The sequence below is a fragment of the Eulemur rufifrons genome, chromosome 7 (genome assembly GCF_041146395.1).
Source record: "Eulemur rufifrons isolate Redbay chromosome 7, OSU_ERuf_1, whole genome shotgun sequence".
Taxonomy (NCBI): domain Eukaryota; kingdom Metazoa; phylum Chordata; class Mammalia; order Primates; family Lemuridae; genus Eulemur; species Eulemur rufifrons.
In genome coordinates, this window is record NC_090989.1 from 73134011 (window position 1) to 73161047 (window position 27037).

The 27037-nt window shown below is 34.7% G+C and overlaps 1 protein-coding gene across 1 annotated transcript; it reads right to left on the minus strand.

Moving 5' to 3' along the window:
• On the minus strand, positions 1-25561 carry OSTN (osteocrin). Its single transcript, XM_069472780.1, has 3 exons — positions 25463-25561; positions 22426-22640; positions 1-85 (listed from the first exon to the last, which is right to left on the minus strand). The coding sequence occupies exons 1-3, from the start codon at positions 25559-25561 to the stop codon at positions 1-3; spliced, it is 399 nt and encodes a 132-aa protein (XP_069328881.1).
• Positions 25562-27037: the final 1476 nt, after the last annotated feature.

Here is a 27037-nt window from a genome sequence, read left to right on the forward strand (position 1 = left end):
TTAGCCTCTTGAGTTTGAAAGCCGGTTTCTACCAATCCGATCCATGGGGATACCAAATCGCTTTTTTGGATGGTCCACTACTTTTCTGAAACAAACCAAGGAGGACATTTGTTAGCTAAAGTCCAAGTTATCAATCATTACTTTTGTTCTTTTATTTCATGCTTTCTTTGAGAGTTGGAATAAAGATGATGGTTACCGTTCACCAGCACCTGCTATGTGCCAGACAGTATCTAATATTTTCAGCATATGTAGAAGTAGGTTAGGTATTACTACCTCCAATTTACATTGAGGAAACTGAGGCTTAAAGAAGTTATCTTAACTAAATTCAAATAGACCACATGAAAAGCCAGGTCTTGTCAGCATACTAATCTGTTAGCTAAGTGCTTTAGTTAGGGAAAATTGCTTCCCTGCTTCAGATTTTGTTTTTCTATTATTGAGGAAGAGTAGACTAAATCAGGGTTTTTTTCCCCCGACATCTGCTTCAGAAAGGGGTTCTTCCGAGGAAGGATGATGTTGGGAGAGGAGAGAGTACTGATGCTAAAACTGAACGCAGAGTAAGCGTGCCTCCCATGTCTTCACTTAGACTTCACCTTGAGAAGCTTTGTATGTGATGGTCCATGTCTGCTTATACATTCTCTATGCTGAATATTGTTCAAAAACAATTAAACACCTTCATTATTAAAATGAAGTTTAAAATTTCCACAGAGAGCTACCAGAGGCATAATATACCTTCCAGATTATATTTTCTACAAATTACCCCTTTAAAAATAAAAAACATTTTAGAAATATTTTTATTTGATTTGTTATCATTATCACTTAGTTCTGTCAAACCAAAGCACTAACAGGACAGGTCCCAGAACTTTGAGTGTGTAACTTTCATTGACATTGGAGTTAAGAGAAGTGTGTCTTCTTAATGAAGAAAGAGACAGGCAGGAGAAGCTAAGATGCCTATGTAAGTAAGTTACTTATCTCAAAGCTAAAAGTAACTGGCTTATAGATATGCTAGGTTTTTTGTTGACTTACACGCGCAGAAAAGAGGACAGAAAAGAGGGCATATTATGACAATATTAAACATGTACAGACTACAAATGCAAGCTAGTGGATCAAAAAAACAGAACAGGGTAGATGCCCAATAATGGGATTGCTGGATCGAATGGTAGGTCTACTTGAATCTGTTTAAGGTATCTCCACATTGCTTTCCACAGGGGTTACACTGGGTAGTTGGGCATCTACCCAGAAGAACAAAAGTCATTCTATAAAAAAGATACCTGCACCCGAATGTTTATAGCAGCACAATTCATAATTGCAAAGATGTGGAGACAACCCAAATGTCCATCATTCAAGAATGGATTAGCAAAATGTGGTATATGTATACCAGGGAATATTACTCAGCTATTAGAAATAATGGCGATATGGCATCTCTTTGGTTCTCCTGGAGAGAGTTGGAACCCATTCTATTAAGTGAAGTATCCCAAGAATGGAAAAATAAGCACCACATGTACTCACCAGCAAACTGGTTTCCCTGAGTACACATTTGGGAATAACATCAATTGGGTATCAGACAGAGGTGGGGGCTGGGGGGAAGGGATGGGTGCATACCTACTTGATGAGTGTGATGCACACTGTCTGGGGAATAGACAAGCTTGAAGTTCTGACTGGGGGGGATGGGGGGAGGGGATGGGTGCATACCTACATGATGAGTGCCATGTGCACTGTCTAGGGAATGGACACACTTGAAGCTCAGACTCAGGGGGATGGGGGGGCATGGGCAATATATATATAACCTGAACTTTTGTACCCCCATAATGAGCTGAAATTAAAAAAATATATATAATTACTGATAAGATAGGGAAAAAAAAAAAAAAAAACCAGAACAGTACCAGCAGTCATAACATTTTTGGAATGAGAAAGAATCTTAAAGGTTATTCTTCCACCAAATGCAAGGATTTCTACTTCCATTTTTTGACCAGTAAAGATACATACAGTTCATTGCTTGAAAATCTCAGTGGTGTGGGACTTAGTCCCTTACAAGACAGTTTAATTTTCAGGAGCTTAAAGAGTTAAAAATCAATTTGTTTCAGAACATTTTCAATAGCTTCTTTAGTTCTTTTCTAATTACTTGCATTATATTGTTAATCCATACTACATAATTTAAACACTAAAAATGAATGAAAATCACAATATCTTTGAGGTTTTTCCTATTGTCATTCAATTGTTTTGTTTTTTTTTTTTTTTTTGAGACAGAGTCTCGCTCTGTTGCCTGGGCTAGAGTGAGTGCCATGGCGTCAGCCTAGCTCACAGCAACCTCAAACTCCTGGGCTTAAGCAATCCTACTGTCTCAGCCTCTCGAGTAGCTACAGGCATGCGCCACCATGCCCGGTTAATTTTTTCCATTTTTATTTTTAGTTGGCCAGATAATTTCTTTCTATTTTTAGTAGAGACGAGGTCTCGCTCTTGCTCAGGCTGGTCTCGAACTCCTGACCTCAAGCGATCCTCCCACCTCGATGTCCCAGAGTGCTAGGATTACAGGCCTGAGCCACCGCACCTGGCCTGTCATTCAATTATTTTTGTTTTTTTTTTAAATTTACTCCTTCACAGAATGATTGTTTTCTTATTATAATTTACCGTGTACTTAACTATGCCTAAAGTTCTTTTTGTGTCTGCCTTGGGAGAGATGAATTAGAAATAGTCTTTGACTTCAAAAACCTATAACTGACTACTCACAGACTGAAAATGATTTAATGCAAATACTAGAGGAAAAATCTTTTGTTTTTACTGATGCCAAGTTTTTACCTTAGCTACCAGGCCTTATTAGTATTCCTGATATTACTATTAAGTAAATAATGTATTAAAAGGCTCTGAAAAGTATGGAGAACAATGGAAACATGAGAGATTTTCATTGCTGTAATTTGCACATAAAAATCTATAAACATTGATTAATTCTAATTAAAATAACTTGAAGACAATCAGTATTTACTTAGTGCCTTCTATATGCCAGGTGCTGTGCCTAGTAGAGTATATACAAGAATGATAAAAGAGACATGGAACCTGACATGGTGCTTCTCCTCAAGTGATATTATAGGAATAGGGCCATGTTATATTTCTAACCTTATTCAACTTTCTTTTCTGTTGATTCACATCTATCTTCCTTTCTAGGTTGGCTCTTGGTTTTGTTATCTGCATTGACTTTATGTGTGATCTTTACAAGACTTTATCTCCTAGACCACAATTTGATCAGTTACTTAGGTGGGAAAATCTAGGAAAAAAATATTTAATGCTTATCCTTACCCTACCCACACCCCTACCTCCCTTCTTTAGATTTCTGGAATACATATCCTTGTAAGTGGTATCTATTGTTTGTACTTCTAGATTTCTTGATAACAAATTGGCTATGTATTTTTCAACTTGATAACCAATTGGGAAACATACTATTTATAAACATGCTATTTGGAAATTAGCATAAAATTCATGGTCAAGAGTCATAAGAAACTATGTATATCAGTCATGGTTTGATGTAATTATAAATAATGGCTATTGAAAGAAAAGAAAAATTGTATCCTTTACATTTTTAATTATATTTATAACATTACATAAGTAAATTTATAGGCTTTAACTTTAAGTGGTTATTCTCATTGTGGTAGTCAGAATAATGGCTTTCCAAAGATGTCTACTTCATAATCCCCAGAATTCATAAGTATGTCACTTTACATAGCAAAAACAATTTTGCAGATAGAAATAAGGTTAAGGATCTTGAACTAGAAAGACTATACTGGATTATCTTGGTGGGACAAATCTAGTCATCGGAGTCTGCAAAAGTAGATGATGACTGAAGAAGAGTCAGACAAGAACAGCAATCTGAGGACTTCACCACCATTGCTGGCTTTGAAAATGGAGGAAAGAAAGGGTCATGTATCAAGGAATGCTATGGCCTCTAGGAGTTCTGGAAGCAAATGGAGACCTCAGTCATACAATTGTAAGGCACTAAATTCTGCTAACAACTTGAATGAGAGGAAGTGAAAAACCAACCCCATTCAGGTATTTAAAGAACTTGTGAGAAGGGGAAGGAAATAGCAGCTGGGAAAAGGAATCATATGACATGTGTACTGATCTCTTAAAGCTTCTTTAAGAATAAATGTTGTCAGGAAAAAATAATCCTTTTACTTCTTTTAAAGAGAAGTATGATTAAAACAGAAAATTTATTGGTCCCTACTATCAATTTATTTTTTCAAAGATGAATGTAAAATAAATGAAAATAGCATTTTTCTTTCTTGCTTTACCACAGTTGATCTTTCCCTGCTCAGGCAAATGAGAGGCAGCTGTAATAGTGGAAAGCAAACTTCCCTCCCTCCCTCCCTCCCTGCCTTACTTCCTTCCTTCCCTCCTTCCCCATTTTCTCCTTTCCTTCTTTCCCCTAGATTTGATCCAAAAAGTATTAGGAACCAGGAGATGGAGGACTTGGGTTCTTCTTGATTCTTTTACTTTCTTATAGTGTAGCCCTCTGAAAGTCTGTTATTATAAGCTACTCTTTCCCTTTTGATAGAATTCAGAGGATACTTGCTGTGCCTATCTTTTGGAGCTGTTTATTCATTTAACATACTTATTTGTCGATTAATATTTGATTGTTTTGTGATAAGCATATGTATTCGTTCTCTGCACTGGGGATACAGTGCTGAATAAGACATATATTACCTCTCAGAGTTCACATTTTACATTGAAAAGAGCTAATGAGGCAGCACACGTGAAAACATTTTACACATTTTAACTGATACTATTGTTTCCTACCAGTCTAGTCCAGTGGTTTTCAAACTATTTGTAGCTTACTATTAATATTTCCACAAATAAAAGCTTTATGAAAGAGAGCAATATCTAAAAAGTTAAGTGAAGAATTGTCGCAGTACCCCCATCTCTCCATATATAGTGGCTCCTCGAAGAACTTCCAGAAACACTTTAGGTTGCTCAGAGCAGACTTTGAATGAAAACTGCTGGTCAAGTTGATAGAGACTTAGATTGTGCATGTTATTCCAGCAATAGATCCATAATTACTTTGATTCATTCTATCAAAATTGGAACTGGTTGTAAATGCTCACAGGTATTTAGAAATCAAATAAAAATAAATAAAACAAATACAAATAAAATGCATTTAGTGTTTTAAATTTTTAGCACTAATACAAAATGAAAACAATTATTTTCACAAAGCACATAAATAAGAAAACATAATAGTTCAGTAAATTAAATAATTTCTATGCAATCTATATCCATTCAGAAGTAAAATGGCAAGCTAGTAGCTATTTTAACATTTTTACTGATATGAATGTATATACTAGTACTACACTCTATAACACATACACTGAATGTAGTGTGTACAAAATAAACGTTAGGTAGAGAATTATTCTTAAGACCAAAAGGCAAAGCAGTACTTTCTGACTATCTAGTCCCTCTTGTGACAAAATAATGGTATGACACCGCTTGTATCATATATGCATTTAAAATAATCCACCTTTATCATTCTAAAATTTTCTGTAAGTAGTTTAAACACATAGAATGTCTATCAAACTAAATAAATAGAATGATTGGATTGTTCGTTTTGAACAGAACTTTAATCTTTACACTAAAATATAGACTTCTGTGTAAAATAGGATTTTCTTTAACATTTATATTCTTGGATAAGTCCACTTCTAAAGGTATTTTACATTCTAAAAAAGCAGTTAGAAAAATTGTATTTAAACTTTTTATTGAAAATCACTTTACACATATGAAAAGTCTATAAATTTATCTATGCTCAATTTAAAGAAAACAGAAATGAACATCCCTATTCCCAGAACCAGCATAAGAAATAGAGTATCACCAGCACTTTAAGTATCCCAGTGTTCCCCCTCCAAAACTGCATCCCTCCCATGGCTCAGTCCCAGAGATAATCTGTAGACTAAATTTTGTTCTAATTCTTCCCTTGATGTTTCTTATTATCTTATAATCTATGTTTATATTCCTTAAAAATCTGTTGTTTAGTTTAGACACTTCTAGAATTTTACTTAGAATTATGTACTGGATACTTAATATATACCTTGGTGACTATAGTTAATAATAATATTAATATTAACATTCTTATTAATATGATTCATCATGTTAATAATGTATACTTGAACTGCTCTCAGAGAGCAGATCTCAATTGTTTTTACCACAATAAAAGGTAATTGTGAGGTGATGGATATATGATTTTGGTAATCATTTCACAATGTTTACATATATTAAAACTTCATGTTGTGTACACTTAATATGTACAATTTTTATTTGTGATTCAACCTCAATAAAACTGGAAAAAATAAAAGATATCATATGTGAATTTTTCTCTAATTCTTTCAGCAAATATTATATGTTTTGAGATTTGTCCATGTTGACATATGGAACTGTAATTCCTTTTTCACGGCCGTGTAATATTTCACTGTATGAATACACAAAATTTGTTTATCCATTCTACTGTGGATGGAAATTTGAGGTATTTCCTTTTTGTTGTTGTTATGTCCTATTCAGCTGAAAATATTCTTACACATGCCTTTGGTACTCATTTCATTTCTCTACACCATATTTTCAAAAGTAGAACTGCTAGCTATGCCTATATTTAATTTTATTACATAGTTTCATACTGTTTTCCAAAGTTGTTGTACAAATTTATATACCCAAGAGCAATGTATGACAGTTCCTATTATTTCAAATCTATGCCAATCCTTGTATTGTGGGACTTTTAATTTTGTCAGACTAATACATAGTAATCATATCTCATTGTGGTTTTAATTTATTTTCCCTAAATACTAAAGCAGTTGCTCACCTTTTCATTTTATTGTCCACTTGAATTTCTTCTTTTGGAAGTGCCTCTTTAAATCTGTTGCCTATTTTTCTATTGGTTTGCTTTTCTTTTAAATATTGATTGGTAGGAGGGCTTTGAATATTCTGGACTTTGTCAGTTATATATATACATACATATATTCAAATAACTTCTTCCATCTTTATTTTTTTTACAGAAGTCTTTGATATTGTTTTAGAATTTATCAATATTTTTGCATCTCATTTAATAAATTATCTTTACCCAAATATTATGAAGATATTCTTCCATGTTACCTTAAAATATTTTTTGTAGTTTTGCTACTCATATTTAAATTTTTCATACTTTGAAATTGATTTTTATTCTGGGGTAAGGAAAGATCATGTTTCTTTTTTAAAAATGCATATTTAATTATTAATAATTTTAGATTCAGCTAGTCAAGTTCCATGGAAAATCTTATTACACATTTTTTCTAATATATGTATTATTTTTAATTATTATGGGTACATAATAGTTTTATATCTTTTTAAGGTACATGTGATGTTTTGATACAGGCATACAATGTGAATTAATCAAATCAAGAATTTGGGTATCCATCACTTCAGGCATTTAGCATTTCTTTGTACTAGGAACATACCAATTCCATTCTTCTAGTTATTTTAAAGTATGCCCTAACTTATTGTTGATTATGGTCACTTTGTTGTGCTATCAAATATTGTTCATTTTGTCTGACTATCTAACTATATTTTTGTACCCATTGACCATCTCCACTTAATCTCCCCCTCCCTGCTACCCTTGCCAGCCTCTGGTAACCATCATTCTACTCTCTGTGTCTATGAAATCAATTGTTTTTAATGTTGAGCTCCCACATATGATTGAGAACATGTGAGAGTTGTCTTTCTGTGCTTGGCTTATTTTCACTTAACATATAATGTTCTCCAATTCCATCCATGTTGTTGCAAATGGCAGGATTTCATTCTTTTTTTATAACTAATATTCCACTGTGTATATGTACTACAATTTTTTATCCATTTTTCCACTGATGGACACTTAGGTTGATTCTATATCTTGGCTAGTGTGAATAGTGCTGCAATAAACATCGGAGTGCAGGTCTGTCTAGTGTTGATGAAATCCCTCAGCTTTTGTTTGTCTGGAAAAGTCTTTATTTTTCCTTCATGTTTGAAGGATCTTTTTGCAGGATATAATATTCTAGGGTTAAAGTTTTTTCCTTCAGCAATTTGTGTATGTAATGCCACTCTCTGTTGAGTTGTAAAGGTTTCCACTGAGAAATCCGCTGCCAGACATATTAGAGCTTCTTTATATGTTATTTTTTAATTGTTTCTTCCTTCTCTTAGAACCTTTTCTTTATCCATGATCTTTGGAGCTTGAGTTTGAAATACCTTGAGGTAGTCTTGTTTGGGTTAAATCTGCTTGGTGTTCTTGACCTTCCTGTACCTGAATATTGATAGCTTTCTCTAGGTTTAGAAAGATCTCTGTTATTATTTCTTTTCATAAACTTTCTACCCCAATCTCTCTCCCTATCTTCTCTTTAAGGCCAATAATTTGTAGATTTCCTTTTTTGAGGCTATTTTCTAGATCTTATAGGCATGCTTCATTCTTATTTTTTCTTTTGTCTCTTCTGACTGTGTATTCTCAAATAGCCTGTCTTTGAGCTCACTGATTCTTTTTTTTGCTTGGTCAATTCTGCTGTTGAGAGATTCTGATGTATTTCTCAGTTTGTCAATTGAATTCTTAAGCTCTGGAATTTCTGCTGGACTTTTTTTTATTATTTCAAACTCTTTGTTAAATTTTTCTGATAGGCTTCTGAATTCCTTCTTTGTGTTGTCTTGAAATTCACTGAGCTTCTTCAGGACAGCTGTTTTGAATTATTTATCTGAAAAGTCACCTAGCTCCGTCATGCCAGGATTGGTTACTGGTACCTTATTTAGTTCATTTTGTGAGGTCATGTCTTCCTGGATGTTCTTAATGTTTGTTGATGTCTGAGCATTGAAGAATTAGGTATTTTGTTTAATATTCACAGTCTGGGCTTGTTTGAACCTGTCCTTCTTCAGAAGGATTTCCAGATATTCAAAGAGAATTGAGTGTTGCGGTCTAAGTCTTTGGTCACTGCAGCCATATCAGCACTAGGGTTTCCCCAAGCCAGTAGTACTGTGACTATTGCAGACTTCTTGAGTACTGCTTTGGTGGACTTGGGTAAGATATGGGAGAATTTTCTGGATTACCAGACAAAGTCTCTCACTTTCTTCTCTCATTCTTTGTGGTGGACTGCTGGAGTTGGGGGAGGAGTGACATGGGCACTCCCTCGTGGCCACCAGTGCCAGATCATACCTGAAGCCAGCCTAGTCTCGCCCAAACACCGTGGTGACTTTTGCCTGGCTACCTCTGATATTTATTCAAAGCCCAGGGGCTCTTTAGTCAGCAGGTGGTGATTCCTGCCAGGATTGGGTCCTTCGCTTCAAAGGTAGCATGTTTCCTTCTGGCCTGGGGTGTCCAGAAATGGCATCCAAGAACTAAGCCATGTACTCAGGGCACTCAGAAGTCTGCTTGGTACTTTATTTTACTGTGGCTGAGCTAGTACCAAGTTGTAAAATAGAATCCACTGAGCTTTCTTTCCCTGAGTGGAAGAAGACTGTCCCTGAGCCATGCTATTTATAGTTGGGGGAGGAGTGACACAAGCACTGGCTTGGGCACAGCTGCTGGTGTCTAACTGGGTCATGTGCATCTCAAGTCCACTGGCTCTGAACCAGTACAGCTCCAGGAATTGTCCAAGGACTGCAGCCTTTGTGGCCTGACCTCCATACCAATTTTATCCAGGCCCCAGCTACTTTTTGTCAGCTGATGGCTAGCTGGAAGTAAGGTTTCAGGTTTGAGGATTTCTCTCTGGCCAGTCTGCTCAAAATGCTCCCTCTGTGGGCACCAGCAGAATTCTGCCCCTGTGCTGTGTTCCCCTGTACTAGGGTGGCACTGAGTTTCAATGCAAAGCCCCACAGTCACTGCACTCTCCCTGCCCCAGGCACACAGATTCTCTCTCCATGTGACATGCTGTCATGGCACTGCTGGGGGATGGGGGAGGGGTGATGTAGGCAATGCAAGACTGTCTTTTCTCTCCTCTTCAGTGCCTCTTTCCTTGATATAATGCTAAAACCTGGTAGTATGATCACTCACCTGATATTTGGTTTTTCTGAAGGTGCTTGCTTATGTGGATAGTTGCTGAACTAAGTGTTCATGTGGAGGGATGATTGCAGGAGGTTTCTATTTGGCCACTTCCCCCTGTCCCTATTGCAGTTTTGACTGGAATCATATTGAATCTAAGGTGTAAGTCACTTACAAGAGAATTGAAATCTTTATAATACTGAGTCTTATTATCAAAAATCATTTATTTAGGTTGTTTTTAATATCTTCAAATAAAATTTTTATAATTGTCTCCATAAAGATGTTTTATAGTTTGTTGGATTTATTATTGTTGTAAGTGGTATCACTTAAGAATATGTGTTGTAGGTGATTTTTATAGTGTCCCATACTTTATTAAAAAAATTTTACTTCTGCTGTTAATTTACTGGTGATTTCAATCATGAAGAGATGTTTAACTTTATTGATTGCTATTTCTGCATCTATACGGATAATGTGATTTATGTCTTCAACTTGTTAATTCCACTAATTGATTTTCTAAAGTAAATCAACTTTATATGGTATTTTCGTGATATACCCAACATGATAATGCTGTATCATCTTTTTAATACATTACTGGATTTATTTTGATAGTTTTGTAGGAATTTTGCATCTATAGTGATTTATGAGGTTGTCCCACAATTTTCTTTTCTTGTTATCTCCACATACAGTTTTGATATTCAGATAAAGCTATTCTCATTATATAAGTTGAGAATTGCACCCTCTTTTTTGGCTATCCTTTTGTTAGTTATTTAAACACATCATGGTTGGAGAACATGTTCAGTAGGATAACCATGGCTTTAAAATTTGGAAGGCTTATTTTGTGAGTGAGCACTCCATTAATTTCATGTGTAAATGTTGTTTCATTATACTTAATAGGTATTTCATGTGTACCTTAAAAACTTTTTCCCCCCAGTTGTTAGAATACAACAACTTTTACTGATCTGGTTTATGGTTTTGAGTTCTAAAGAAAGAAACTTGGAATCAGAGTATAGAGAATGTTCCTTAAAAACGATAGTCAGTTTTGCTGCTACATCTTAAAGGGACAATAAAATGCTAGGCCTCATCAGGAAGTCATATAGCTCCACCAGTCCAGAGTACTATCCAAAAAGGGAGAGTATAGGAAGTAATAGCTAACAAAGGATGTTCTTTTAAATAGTTTGGTAATTTAGATTTGTTACACAGGGAAATAAATTATTGTAGTATAAAGCTTATATTATATGAGTGCAGTAACCAGACTCCAGGATGGCCCCCAATAATCCTACTATTATGTAGTCTCCTTCCACACTGAATATGGCTGATTTCTGTAACCAATAAGGTATTGTGGAAATGACACTATTTGAAGTACTGAAAGCTGTTGCAGCTTTTGCATTGTTTTGTTGGATCACTCACTCTGGGAGAAGCCAGCTGCCATTTCCTAAGTATCCTCTAACAGCCCTGTAGAGAGGTTACATGGCAAAGAACTGAGGCCACCTGCCAAGAGCCAGTGGGGAACTGAGACTTCCTGACTTCAGCCAAGTGAGTGGGCCATTTTGGAAGTTCGTACTCCAGCCTCAGTATAACCTTCAGATGACTGACTTTCTGGCCAACATCTTCATTATAACCTTGGAAGAGACCTCGAATGGGAGGAACCCAATCAAGCTTTTTCTGGATTTCTGATGCACTGAAACTGGGTGAGAATAAAAATAGTTATTGTTGTATTAAGCTGCTCAGTTTTAGTCATTTGTAACATAGCAATAGATATCTATTACCATGAGATTCAAACTACTCTGAGATTCCACGAGAGAAGAGATCATACCAATTTGGGAGTTCCAGGAAAAACTTAGAAAACATAGGAGAAATTAAGGAAGTATATGAAAATAATAAAACAAATGATTATCCCTGAATCTTGCAATCTTGGTTACTGCAATTTAAAATTAAGAAATGGCTGTAGCAGGACAGATACATCAATATATACAAGCTCGGAAGGACTGATGTGTGAGGACAGACCAAAATGAAGGACTCAGCAAGGCCCTATAAAATCCACAGAACCATGTTTAAATTTAAAACAATCAGAATTTAAAATTCAAATTCCAGAATGTTAGGATGAAGGACCACACTAAATCTGAGTGATGATATGGTTTTAAGGGACCAATGTATAATGCTTTCTTTTCCCCCAAGTTCACATTCAGAAACAATAGAGAAATAAGATATGAGTTATCAATGCATAGTAGTCAAAATGCCATTTTTATTATTCATCATGTTGAATGTAGAATATGGCTTTATATCTGCATTTCAAAGGGCTTCCTGTTGTTTTCTCCCCGGATTAGACAGATTTACATGACTAGTCATTGTTACCCAATAAAAACAGGAAGGAAGGGGATGGATGAGCTGAACATATTAACTACTCCTCCCAAACAGACCCACCAGGTAAGTGTCTATTCCTCCTCTGGGAAGGAGTGAATAAAGGCTGGGACAAAAGGCCAGTCTTTCCCTAACAGAAGTTCTTTCACATGGAGAGGGGAAAGAGGTGGTTTCCTCCTAATAAATGGGATAAAATTAGTATGATGGAAGAAAGCGCTACTTCACTTGTCAGAAAGTATACTTTTGATTTTTGAAATTCTATCTAAAACATGGTAATTCAATGTTAAATAGGTTCTATTAAATTTATGGTGATAGTGCTGACTAGGAATAATGTCAGCTTCTGACTTATTATCTCACGGAATGGGCCATACGAACAGGCATTCAGAAAGAAACCCTGAGCACTAGAATAAAATAATAAGGTTTAAGTGACTGTAAAGTAACCTGGGCATGTTTAATTTGGAAACGGCTGCAGAGTTTTAGCATAAGGCAGAGGGGATATCCATTTGTCTGGCTCCCGAATCTTCTTGAGGATCTAATGAAACTTTTAAAACTTCTATCCAGCAAATGGATTTATACAAACATGTCTTGTAGAATTTTCTTTTTGGGGGGGTGAAGTGGGTAAGGAACATTACAAAGCCTATGCATGGAATTAAGTAAAATCCCTTTTGAGAGAAAGTTTTTAAACTTCATATATAAGTTAGAGTAAGGAGAAACTGTAAAAGGACTGTCTCATTCTGTGGCCTTGAGCTGGGGTGAGTGAAAGGGGCGGCCTTGCAAATGTAAGGGAAAAGACCTAATCTCACAATTTCCCCAGGAACAGGTAAAGTTCAATCCTATGAGTTCTCTGACTAACAGGTACTCTGCAGGAGTTCTGTTTTGCACAAGAGCTGAAGGGATGGAAGAGAGATGTAAATCTCTCTCTTTCAAAATTGGTTTTTGAGAATCTGCTCTTAACAGAGTTCCTCAGTAAACAGCAGAAGCACAAGCTACAGCCTCAACGTAACTGGACAACAGAGTCACATGCCCTGTGATAATCCCTTCTCCAAGGAAAGGCAGGAAACCAACTCTTAGACTGATATCCTTGCAGTTTTTGTTATCTACCTGCTGCCGTTTTTGTTATCAACTGACAGCCATCAATTTTTTTTCTCTTTGTACCCCTTAAAATCAGGGAGCCACTTGGTCTCCCTGCTGGCATCCCCTTCTCTTTCTTTGGGATGCCACGCCATCTCCCTGCTCTCTTCCCCCAACATTCCCCTCTCTTTCTCTCTCTCTCGCTCCCCTCTAAGAAGGATAAAATAAACTTTTTTACTTTTATAACTTAATCTCTGCATCAGAAATCTTTCTCCACCCGCACCAAGAGGACCTACTAGGCTTTCCACACTAACAGTGAGAAGAGGCATGCAATAAAGAACAGTTATTGGCAAGAATGGTCCAGTATCATTACGTTCCAGGGCGTTTCCCATTGTGTGGCCAAGCTTTTTAACTAAGAAGAAGGAAGCATATAAAAGAGGTACCACACTGACTCCCTTTTCTGTGTGTCCCACATCTGAAATGGACCCCATTCTGAACTACCTCCTTTGAACTACCAAATAAGAGCTGGAAAGAAACAGCAAAAACCATGAGATGCCCAGGTTGGCCTAGGTCTGTGGCACTTCTTCACAATGAATTAGAAAGGGAAATAAAATGTTAGAATTTTTGTCTTAGGGCTGTCATCAGGAAGGGCAGTCCTATCTGACAAATTGAACCTTATACTGCTATTCTCAACTTTAGCCCAAAACTATGTATAGCTTAGGATAGAAACTCATATATCATTGGTATGGAAATTCTAAAAGTATTTATTTAATGCATCTATTCTAAGTGACCCTCACTGTTCCTGGTCCTTGACAAGCATCTTATTCACACAGAGCTTTAGTTTCTTTATAGGAAGTAGCTTATTGGTCTTGGAGGTAACCTGTCATATAATTTATAGCTAGTTAATCTCAGGTAAATCATTTTATCTATCTGAAAATACACTAACAAAATGGGGATAATAATACTTCCTTCTTAGGGTGTTATAGGGATTTACAAAAAAATGAATTTATCAGTATGTTAAAATGGAATTCTTTCTATCTCAGTTTTTGGCTGTGGCCCAAAAAGACTGAGGGATAACAAAAAGAGTAGGTGGCAAGTATTACCTCTTGCATTCCAAAGTGAGGTGCTAGATTTGTATAATATTGGCAAAGAAGGTTGCTAGAAAATGATTTTTTCCAACTTTAATCCAATAAAAGGATTGATGTTGAATAGATCATGAAGGAAGGATTTCTTGGGAGCAAGTTATTAAAAAACAGCAGCATTTGTGTTTTTCCTTCATAAAGGGAAAGGGCTTCTAGAAAACCACTCATAAAGTATAAAATATACCCACTGAAGCATGGTAGAGTAAATAGAACAGTGTCTATGAGATCTAAAGGGTGAGAAGCCATAAGAATTAACTTGATAGCAGAGTGAAGAGATGACTGCATGAGGAACAGCTTCACTTTCAGTAATCAGAGTCAACGCTGTGGGTTTTCTGGGCAGAGCATGTGGATAGGGTTGGCCTAGGTTAATTATAAAAGGGACCTTGCCTGCAGGGTTTTCTGTCAGGGCTGGTGGGTGAAGCAAACTCAGCAGGCTGCTGATGGTGGTGTCAGTGGAGAAGATGAGAGAGTAGGATGGGGGTGAGGGGCATAACTGATCTGCAGAAGAGGAGCATTGCTGGAGGCAAGGATGCCTACATTAATGTTCCCACTGGGGATTATGTGAAGACCCCCAAATAGTTCCATGATAAGGAGTCAGTTTGGGGCATTCACCAGGGCCAGAGGGTACTAAATGTAGGTCATGATAGTATCAGTCAAGTAAGACTTGGTTTTACTTCTCTACATGCATCTCCATCTTTAATTCTGAAGGAGACGAAGGCAGCCCACTGCCACAGGGTAGCGTGTGAAGATAAACTGGCTACAACCCCCTTCCCACTGCAGCTTTCCACCATGAATGGGGCCAAGATAGGGAAAGGAGATGCTTTCATGATATTCATGGTTTGGGCTAAGACATAAGAATGGTTATTTTAATTACTGAAATATAGTTATTTTTCTAATAAATTTGACCAGACGGGTTCTTATTATTTAATATTTCAGTGTGACCAGTGGAGCCATTAGTACCTGCCATTAGGTTTATCTAAGGGATGGGGAACAACAACTCTCACTGAGTGGGTTTGAATGCTTGTGGGTGAGGGGTAAAATTGCTTTTCTGATTATGTCCTATGGAGTTTTTCTCTTTCAGTTAAGAGGTTATAATAATAAAGCTTTCTAATAAAGTGTTTCTTGACCTGAATCTATAGAATATGCAGAATTGTGCTAGACATCTGCCCTCTGCTCTCCAGTCTACTCTCTGCCTTTTCTCATCCTACTTTCATCCCTAGGAAGCTGACCTTTTTGGATCCCATAAAAGTTCCTGTGCCCTCTGGCTTTGGTTTCAGTCAAAGAATAGGCAGCTTTGGGAAGAGAGACTGGAGAGAGGTCAGGATAATTTTCTCCTGGCTCCTTCCTTGGAAGACCTCTTCCAGCGCGTCATGCTCCTGAACAAAAATTACTGCTTTCCTCAAGGCATCTGGTTCTCCACAACTCTCTGATTTTCAGAAACCTCTCCCTTCATCATCTCTTCAGGCCAGGGCCCTGGGCTGTTGTTCCACTCATTATGATCCACCTATACACAGATTTTTGAAAATAGTCTTCCTTTGAATAAACCCTCCTTAAATTTTCCCATTTCAAAGGTGGCACTTATTTCCTGTCAGAACCCTGGCTGACACAATAGCATTCCTTGCTTGGCTGACCTCATAATATTAATGAGAGAATTAAAGCAGTAACTGTAGTGAAAATTTTAAGTAGTAATTCAATTCAAATATAGAGTATTATTATTGTTATTGTTTGTAAGATACTTTCAGGATTGTGTGAAGGAGGGAGAGAAACCATTTTTTAGAAAAATTCCAGGCCAATCATCAATCTCTTCTAATATTTAAGAATCATTCAGATAGTAGGTACTCTTTTGCCAGAGATATAATCATACCTGTGTATAGAATATACTGGATATTACCATATTCACCTCTATATGGATTTCATTCTGTATTCCACACTTGGTCTTAGCCAAAACGATAGGAAGCGATCCATTTTGTATTCCAATCAGCAACACATGGAATGCCTTTTCTTCACAGCCTCACTAAGTATTTCGCTTTTTAAAAAACGCACGTTTTGTCATTCTAACAGGTGAGAAATAGTGTATTAGTGAAGTTTTAATATATTTTTTCTTATAATGAGAATGGTTGGCATCTTTTCACATTGGTAACAGACATTTACATTTTTTCCCATGAATTGTCTATTGTTTTTACCCCATTCTCTATAGGTTTGTTCTTTTCTTCTTTATTTTTTAAAGTTCTTTATATATTGAAGATATTAACCCTTGGTCTTTGATATAAGTTGCAAACATTTTTTTTCCAGTTTATTCTTTGTCTTTCTACTTTGCTTTGTTCTTATCTTTTGCCATGGAAACTTTTTAAAAACACATAATAAATTTTTCCCTTATTTTTTCCTAAACTTTTCCAGATTTTGCATCAGAATTTAGAAGAGTTTATGTATTCTCTCTCTACATAGAATTTCACCAATGTTTTCTTCTATTACAATATGGGCTCATCTACTTTTTTTTTCCACTTAAATCTCTAATCCATTTAGACTTTATCATGATGTATAGTTTGAAAATTAACCGATTTTTTTTTCATATCTCATCATCACTTATTCCAAATCTATCCTTTTAACTCACTAACATGAGATGCTGTTTTTTAAATGTAATAAAATTGCAAATATAATTGAGTCTATTTCTTGAATTTCTGTTCTGATCTATCTGTCTGTCTGTTGATAGGCTATGCTATTATAAAGAAAAGACTATTTAAAAAGATCTGGATATTAGACCTCTGTCAGATGTATAGTTTGCAAACATTTTCTCCTATTCTGTAGGTTGCCTATTCACTCTGTGCATTATTTCCTTTGCTGTGTAGAAGCTTTTTAATTTAATTAAGTCCCATTTATTTATTTTTGTTGCAGCTGTATTTGCCTTTGGAGTCTCAGTCATAAATTCTTTGCCTAGGCCAATTCCTAGAAGAATTTTTCGTACATTTCCTTCTAGAATTTTTATGGTTTCATGCCTTACACTTAAGTCTTTTATCAATCTTGACTTAATTTTTGTATTATAGTAGAGGTAGGGGTTCTGTTTCATTCTTCTGCAACAGAATCTACAAGGAACTCAAACAAATCACCAAAAAAACCCCCCAAAACAATAAAACACTCTCATCAAAAAGTGAGCAAAAGACATGAACAGAAGTTTTTTTTAAAAGAAGATAGACAAATGGCCAAATAAACATATGAAAAAATACTTAACGTCACTAATCATCATGGAAATGCAAATTAAAAACACAATGAGATATCCCTTTACCCCAGTTAGAATGGCTTTTATTAAAAAGTCCAAAAACAATAGATGCTGACATGGATGCAGGAAAAAAGGAACGCTTATGCACTGTGGTGGGACTGCAAATTAATACAACCTCTATGGAAAGCAATATGGAGACTCCTTAAAGAAATACATGTCGGCTTACCATTCAACTCAGCAATCGTACTGCTAGATATCTACCCAAAGGAAAAGACGTCACTTTATCAAAAAGACACCTACACTGGAATGTTTATTGCAGCACAACTCACAATTGCAAAGATGTGGAATCAACCTATGTGCCCATCAATTGATGAGTGAATAAAGAAAATGTATATATATACCATGGAAAACTACCCAATCATAAAAAGGAAGGAAATAATGTCATTTGCAACAATCTGGATGGAACTGGAGACCATTATCCTAAGTGAAGTATCTCAGGAATGGAAAACTAAACACCCTATATTCTCACTAGTAACTGGGAACTAAACACACAGTCACAAAGCAATGTAAAGGACATGAGAAATCAAGAAAGGAGAAAGGTGAGAGTGGGGGGGTAGGATAAAAACTGACCTAATGAGTACAACGAACACTATTCTGGTGATTGACACACTAAAAGCCCTGACTTAAGCATTATTCAAGGTATAAATGTAACTAAAACATTGTACCTCCTTAATTAATATTTTGAAATAAAAAAATAAAACATATTGGATTACATGTATAAAAATAAGATCTGGTAGGGCTCTTCTTTCTACTTTTCTCAGACTTTTCCTGGCTCTGCTAGCTTTTATTGTTTCAAATGAACTTTAAAATCATCTTGTTTATAATTTGATTTAAGGAGAGCTGACATCTTTGTGATTTTGAGCATTTTGACTTAAGAATTTATTATGTGTCTCCATTTGTTCAGATCTACCTTTGGTATTTTAGCATTATTTTTATAGTTTAGCTCATATATTCTTTGAATATTCTTTGTTAACTTTATGCCTAGGTATTTTCCTGTCTTTATGCTTTTGCAAATGAGGTCTTCTGTTATACATTTTATTTGATTTCTGTTTGTAGTTTTTCATTTATTATATTTTGTGTTGTGCTTTACAAACTTATTGATTTCAGCTTTTGTCATTGTTGATTTCCACCTTCTGATTTTTTTTTTCCTGCTTATCTTGGTTTACTTTGCTATTCTTTCTTTTGGCATAGTGTTTGTATTATTTGTATTTTTTAAATCTAGTATTTGCTTTGTTTGCCCGTAATATTATATTTTTGTTAATATTTTTTCAATAATATGTATAATTTTATTTTGTATTCCTCTTTGACCAAATAATCAATGACATGTTTTATATTTTCCAGGTAAGAGTGTCTTTCTTTCTGTTTTTTTTATTAAGTTCTAGTTTTATTCAATTTTAGTTAGTGATTACTTTTGTAATACATCTTCTCTTTAGAAATTCTTGAGGTTTGTTTGTCACCACATATATGGTAAATTTTATGAATGTTTCATATTCACTTGAAAATAAATCATATTTTCTCTATTATGGTCAAAATTAAAAATAGATTTATAAATTGTATTTCATGGATTATGTTGTACTGGTCTTTTATAAATTTTGAATATATAATCTGTCTTAGATTTTAAAATATGAATTTAAGTCTCCTTTTATTAATGTATTTCTTTTTATTTCCTAGCATTTTCTGTAGTTTCTCTTTGGTATATGTTGTTGTATTGTTTTTCATTTTTAATTTATATTTTTCTTTGGTGTAATTTGTCCATTTTTTTACTGTCAGCCATTCTAACAGTTATTATTTTTAACTGTATCTCTTAAATACAGAAAAGCTTTGGATTTTTCTTTATCTGCCAATCTGAAAACACTGGTATTTTAATAGGCAAGTTACATCCATTTGCATGTATTAATATATTTGATTTTTTATCACATTTTAAAAGTTACATTCACATGTGCGGCTATTATATACAGATTTTCACTGTGTTCTATTTTATTGTGCTCTCTTTTTTATAGAGAGGTTTTAGTTTTTATTCTTATGGTTATCTTTGTGCTAATATTTTTATATAGTAAGCTTGAGTCCCTCTCTTTTCAGTTATGCCTATTATTCTTTAGTACAGGATTCATTAAACTTAGTTTATAATCTTTTCTTTTCTCTCTTCTTCATGTCTTCAAGCATCTATTTGTTTTAATACACTTTTATTCCCAGTTAATGGCCATGAAGCAATCAAAAGCTCATTCCAAATTTTATGCACTCTCACCATCGTCTCTGAATGTCTGATAGTTGTGCTGTATCTGTATCGTCAGACCATATACTATAACACATGGCACTCTCTGCTGCCATCATTTCACTTTAGTTCTAAAGGTAATGAATGCTTATGACCAATTGTTATGGTAATATGTCACCAATCATTTTGCTTGCCTGAAGTAATTTAGCTAGTAGTTTCCTCAGGATGTGTGCATGGGAATAATATTGTCTAGATTTTCACATGTTTATTTTATTTGTAGCCTTTATATATAAAAATCTGTTCAGCAGTATATTAAATACTTGCCAATTTCCCATTATTTCTAGCAAGCTGGCTATATTTGATGGATAGATTTGTATCTCTTAAGATAGATCCTTATTATGATAATTTTTAGAGAAATTATTATGGTAAAACCTCAATAGTTTATACATATATATTTATATTATATTTATAATATTTATGCAGTATATGTTTGATATACATACAGTGTATTTGTGCCATTATAAATTTATATATACTTACATATAGTATTTATATATGGATTTTGAGATTATTTAGTTGACTATGCTATGAGATCCAAGAGTCAAAGAAATAATATTCATTAGAGGCACAATATTTTCTTCTCTAACACTTATGCCTTGGATTTTCATGGTTTTCTTTTTAAATTGCTCTTTAAATGTATATCTCTTCTTGTATTGCAATTCATTGTAAACATTTCTGTTTCTCATTAGCATGTAGTTTCTTTGAGGGACAGAGACTATATTTCCCTCCTCTTTCCTACCAGACTCTAACACAGTACCTAGAACAGAAGTGGAAAGAATTTGCATTTCTCTAATTAGAGTAGGGTCTGAATTTCAAATTATAAGTATGAGATTGTTTTTGAAGTACAAGTAGGATAAATTGCAGTCTCCAAGTGATGGTTTCATTTTCTAGTGTAACTTTGAGAATCTTGCAGAACAGAGGTCTAGTAAATGGCATTCTGTATCCTGACAATCATTGATCATAGAAAAATCATGGAACTGTGAACAAGAATGACAAGTCCTAGAACTCCAGGAACCAAGTAAGATTGGAGCAAAGGATGTAAAGATGAGTACAAGAAGAAATGAGGTGCTAGACCATAAAATTCTTTGTAGGCTTTGCTAAGGAGTTTAACTTTTACATTACAAGCAATGGGCAACATTTCACACAGATTCTTATTTTAGATGATCATCTGGATAGCAGAGCAGAGGATAATTTGATGATAAAGCGTGGCGATGGAGGTGGAGGTGGAGATGAGGAAAGACTGGAGAAAGAACAAATGTAAAAAAATAATAATTTAGTCCAGAATTAGAAAAGTCTTAATGGGAGAGGATATTCTGGGAATACTTTGCATATAAAACAAATAGGATTTAGAGAATTTAGTGAGATATGGAATGTTCAGGGTGAGCAAAAGGAATCTGTAATAGTAAATTTCCCAGATACCTATCTATGTAATTAGGTGAGCTTTTGTGCCATTGCTAATATGAGATATACAACATGAGAAACAGATATTGAGGAAGGAGAAAATGAATTAAGTTTGAAATGATTGCTTTAAAATACTGACAGTTGCTCAATTATTAAAGGGAAATTGACTACTCTAATTCTGTCATGATAATTAACATCTTATAAAGCTTATTTGATTTTATGGAAAGAAGTAAGTATCCCCATTTTATGAATAAATAAGCTCAGAATAAGACAGGATAATATACATGTACAAGTCACCTGGCTAGAAATGAGCAGAAATTTGACTTAAACACATGTGTTCTGAGTCCAAGTCCTGTGAGCTCTCCACTCAGGATTCATTCACATATTTTGGAAAGCTTTATATCAAAAGTCAAAATAAAAGTGGTAATCTGGTGACCTCTAGAAAATGGCATTCTGTATCTTGGCAATCACTGAGCATAGAAAAATCATGGAACTGTGAACAAGAATGACAAGTCCTAGAACTCCAGGAACCAAGTAAGACCGGAGCAAAGGATGTAAAGATGAGTACACAAAGAAATGAGGTGCTAGAATATAAAAATTCATAAATAAAAATATCAAAAAATATTTACCTCAATGCACACATGCCTCCTGACCTCACTATTTTATGTCTGCATACAACAAAATCTTCCTTAAGAAACGTATGACAAAAATATTAATTTATACTGTAGCAGTCATCTTTCTCCCTAAACAGTTATTTCCAAAATCATACTACTAAACCCACAAGTTAGCTAACACACTATCAAAGCTGTTTATATACAGGGTTTTTACTGTATTTTTTGTATGGAATTCTCTGTTTCAGAACTCAGAATGAAAGAATTAGAAAATAAAAACTTTCCTTCTCCAACAGTTCACTTACCTCTGTTTACCTTTATGATCTACAGAGCCAGCTGAGAGTCTGTCTAGGGGAGACCCAAAACCAGAGAAACTCCTTTTTTTCTTTGTCTCAATTACATCATTCTCCAGGGACACCAGTTCATCAAGAAGAAAGAGTTTTGCTGCTAGATCAGTGGCTGATTTCTCTTCCCTGACTGTAGGTGGTGACTGTACATCTATGACTGCAGAATCAAATGCCTATAGGGTAAAGAAGGGTGATTCCATTCATTCAGACAAAGAAAATCTAAATATGTAAAACATCTGCATTTGGCTTTTGCTAACTTTAGCTGACATGCTAATCATTAATATTTCATATTAATGATTTCTCCTGGGGTTATGTTCCTGAGAGAAATCTTGACCTTTAGGGAATGAAACACGTAGAGGTGGGGTATATCCAAGACAAAATAAAACAAAACTAAACAAACACATAAAGTAAAAAAACCTTCCTGGGCTGCTTCTGAAATTTATCATATTAACAAATCATTTTTTTCATATTCTTTTCCAAGTAACAACTTCATCCTTCCTTATCATTCCCATAGTGCCTTATCTATTCCTCTTTCATCATTGCACTCATTATATTTACACTGTATTAGAGTGGTTATAATACATTTGTATTTCTTATTAGATTGAAACTTAAGGCCAATGACTTTGTCTAATTAGTCTTTTATTTTCTCTACTCAATGCCTGTCCCTGTATTTGTCTCAGAGTTAGTGCTCAATTAATTTTTGATGAATATTTATTGAATGAATTCTGAAAAAATGAAACCTCATGCTATTTCCTTTTAACTACTCATTCATTCTTTATTGATTCAAACCATTAAGAATCCACTATGTAGCTTCTGCATAAAACTTAAGGGATACAAAATAAACAAAATCCAGTCTCTGTGCCCAGGGGCCTTACCATCTCCATCCATATGATTTATTAACCAATACTGAGTGTCTACAACGTGTCTGAGCTTTCCCAATAACTTTATTGACCCATGCAAAATTTCTTGCTTGTTTGTTTGTTACACATATTGCTACTTTGTACTTCATCCCAGCCATAAAAGTATAGGTGTTCAGTTTGTGAAGTCTATCTTTTCCTTTCCCAGGCCCAATAACGGAATTTTTAAAATGCTCCTATTAACAATCCTGAGTCATTCTGTAGCGCCAGGGTACTACTTTTTTTTCTCAGAACCTTGAGAAGATTCCCCTGTGGGAAAAATTCTTACCTCCTGGGGCTCTCTTCCTTCTCCCCCTTCATTTATTTATTTTATTTTTTTTATTTTTTGAGACAGAATATTGCTCTGTTGCCTAGGCTAGAGTGCCATGGCGTCAGCCTAGCTCACAGCAACCTCAAACTCCTGGGCTCAAGCAATCCTTCTGCCTCAGCCTTCCGAGTAGCTGGGACTACAGGCATGTGCCACCATGCCCGGCTAATTTTTTCTCTCTCTATATATTTTTAGTTGTCCAGGTAATTTCTTTCTATTTTTAGTAGAGATGGGGTCTTGCTCTTGCTCAGGCTGGTCTCGAACTCCTGACCTCGAGCGATCCTCCCACCTCGATGTCCCAGAGTGCTAGGATTACAGGCGTGAGCCACGGCGCCCGGCCCCCTCTCCCCGTTTAATCACACTCTTTCATGTGCCAGACTCTTGGTCTTGGTTTTGAGTTTTCTTCACTTTCTCTTTTTCGTCTTGGATTATTTCTTCCATTGTCTTTCTATTCTTTCCATTTTCTCCAATGAAATGAAAGACTAGCATTTTTCAAGCCCTTTCATCATTGACTCAAGCAAAGCTCTTTTGAAATACATACAGATTGACACACAAACTCAAAGCAATTGAGCCTCCTGTTTCCTTATCCAATCAGATCTGCGCTAAATCTGATCAGTTCTTCCTGGACAACCTCTTCTGATCCTGCTATGTTTGATTCCCATCAGTATTGACTTAAGTCAAGTTCTCTTCACCACTTAGTGTACTCCCGCTATCACCTTATAACTTGTTTCTATACCTTCTATCTCCCTGTTCACTATTTCATCCAGAATACTGCCATGAAGTTAGTTATCCCCAATACTACTTTTATCATACGAAAAGAAACTTTAATGCTTCTCATAGTTCTTTATTACTTACAGTGCAAAGCTCAAACTACTCCTGAAATCTCAACTTGCCATTTCCCTGTATAAGCCCGACAACATAGAAAGTGGAGAAGAGAAGGATGTTGTAATCACGAGAAAGAAATCGCAACAAGCATGAGACAAGCCTTCAATGGACAAAGACTTTTTGCTCTTTCAAAGCATCCTCTAAAAAGTATGCTTTTATTCTTCCAACTGACACACATACAAATTAGAGTATTATTTGTTTTCAGAAATATCCGTAATCTTCAAAGAAAAGCATACAATTCATACAAAACTTATCCTTTTTTAATGTGCATTTCACACTCTCACTTTGTTATTTAAGAAGCACAAATAATATGTTTCTAGAAAGATCAAATAAGCCAAATTAATTTTTCTCTGTGTGATGTCCTGACATTTCTTTTCCTTTTTACCTCAATCATAGTACCAAGAAAACATTTATACTGTAATTAAAATTTCAGACAAAACTATTCGAATTTTGGCATGCCAACAACTTCAAATTTACATAAAATACTTCATCTTGATGTAACTGATTTAACTAAAATATGGCTGAAATGATAATGACTTTTCTTTAAATGCTTTTTTGTTCAAGGAGTACAAATCTTTGTTGTTACTGTAAGTTTCTTTTAACATTTAGATAACTGGCTTGCTTGTTATCCACCATGAGGGAAAAAATCATAATCACTACTCTACATTTAAAGTTTGCAACCTTGAATGTCATGATGGCAATAAAAATAAGACAATAGAAAAATACTTATTTTCTTGATTTTGTGTTATTTCTCTATTTGATTTTGTGTGCATTTTCCTATTTTTCAGCTGCACCTGTAGCTTCTGACCCTAGTAGAAATGACTTACGTTCATGAAAGAATGTATGTGTGCATGTATATGTTGTCCTGTAAACTAGTTCCCATTACCTGTGTTGCTACATCCTCTGAGAGCACTTTTCCTGAGCTCCCCAGCATCAGCGTCATAGCCAGGATGAAATGTGCACTTGCTAATCTCCAGTCCAGCATCTATGGGTCACATAAATCAGAGTTAGCATTGATTATTCATTTGAAATATAGAGATAGAAAACAAAAGCTCCTAAAAAGATTGTTAGGGGCAAATGATGAGCCAAATTATTCAGGTTCAATGTACTGGAGTGCATCTCTATCAAACTTAAATAATACTGAACAGATGCTGTCAATTTCCCAGAATGAATTCTATCAAGGCTTCATTTTCATGGAGACCTAGATTAGAGTTGTACAGCTATAATAACAATTTAATTCAAACTAACTCAAGGTCTGAGAAATACAGTTCACGTAACTTTATTCTTCGATCATCTAATCCAGAGAGTACAACCTCATGTACCTGAAAAGAAATGTGTAAAAGTGAAATGTGTAAAATTTTTGTATAAAAATAAGGACTGGTAGGTTCTATGGTGAACCAGAGAGAATGTGATGCCTCTAAAAGCATTTAAATTTAAAATTCCAAAACACCAAAGATCAGTTAGAAGTATTAATTTATGTATATTACAAATTCTGTTGTGTCAGGATTTTGTAAGCAAGATTCAAAAGATGGACATCTTATAAAAAATTGTCAAATTTCACTATATCAAAATTGAAAGATTCCATATGATAAGATGCAATAAACAAAATCAAAAGACAAGTTACTAAATGGAAGATATTTCCAACATATATAAAAAGAAAGATTGGGATTTGGAACATGTCAATAAATCTGATAAATAAAACTTTAAAAATAGACATACAATAAATAAAAATTGGCCAAAATTATAAATGAATATTTCACAGAAAAGAACTAAATGGAAAATAAACATTTCATAATACAATTTATTTAATGCAAATAGAAAGAGAAATGATACACCATTTTATACACATCAGAATGGCAAAAATTTAGTTAACATTACAAATATTAGAGTGGTGTTAGGAAACAGAAGAATACAAAAAATACTGGTGGAGTTGGAAATGGATCAATCATTTGGAGAAAATTGGGCAATATATAAAAGGTTGTAAATGGTCATCTTCTACCTATGACACATTTATTTCACTTCTAGGCATGTTTACATCCCTGAGAAACTCAAAATGTTTATAAGAAGACATGCTCCTGAAAGTTTATAGCCTCATTGTTTATAGTAGTAAAATACTGGAATCTATTCAAGTGCCCTATTGAAGATAAAATAGATTTATTAATTGAGATATATTCAAATTATTAAATTAAAGCAAATGATTTAAATACATATGTATTTGTTGTTAAAACAAATATTTTAAATGTGTGTATATCTATATGCATGGATTTCAAAGAAACAATATTTGGGGGAAATGGGAGGTGTAGACTAATATATATTACATGACACAATTTACCTAAATTGCAAATACACAAAGAAAATCCATAAATTTTGGAATATATACAAATAATTTAAAGTATAAGCCAATTGAGCTTGATTTATAATTATTACTGCCTCTGGGGAGAAAGAAAAGTGAATAAGATTA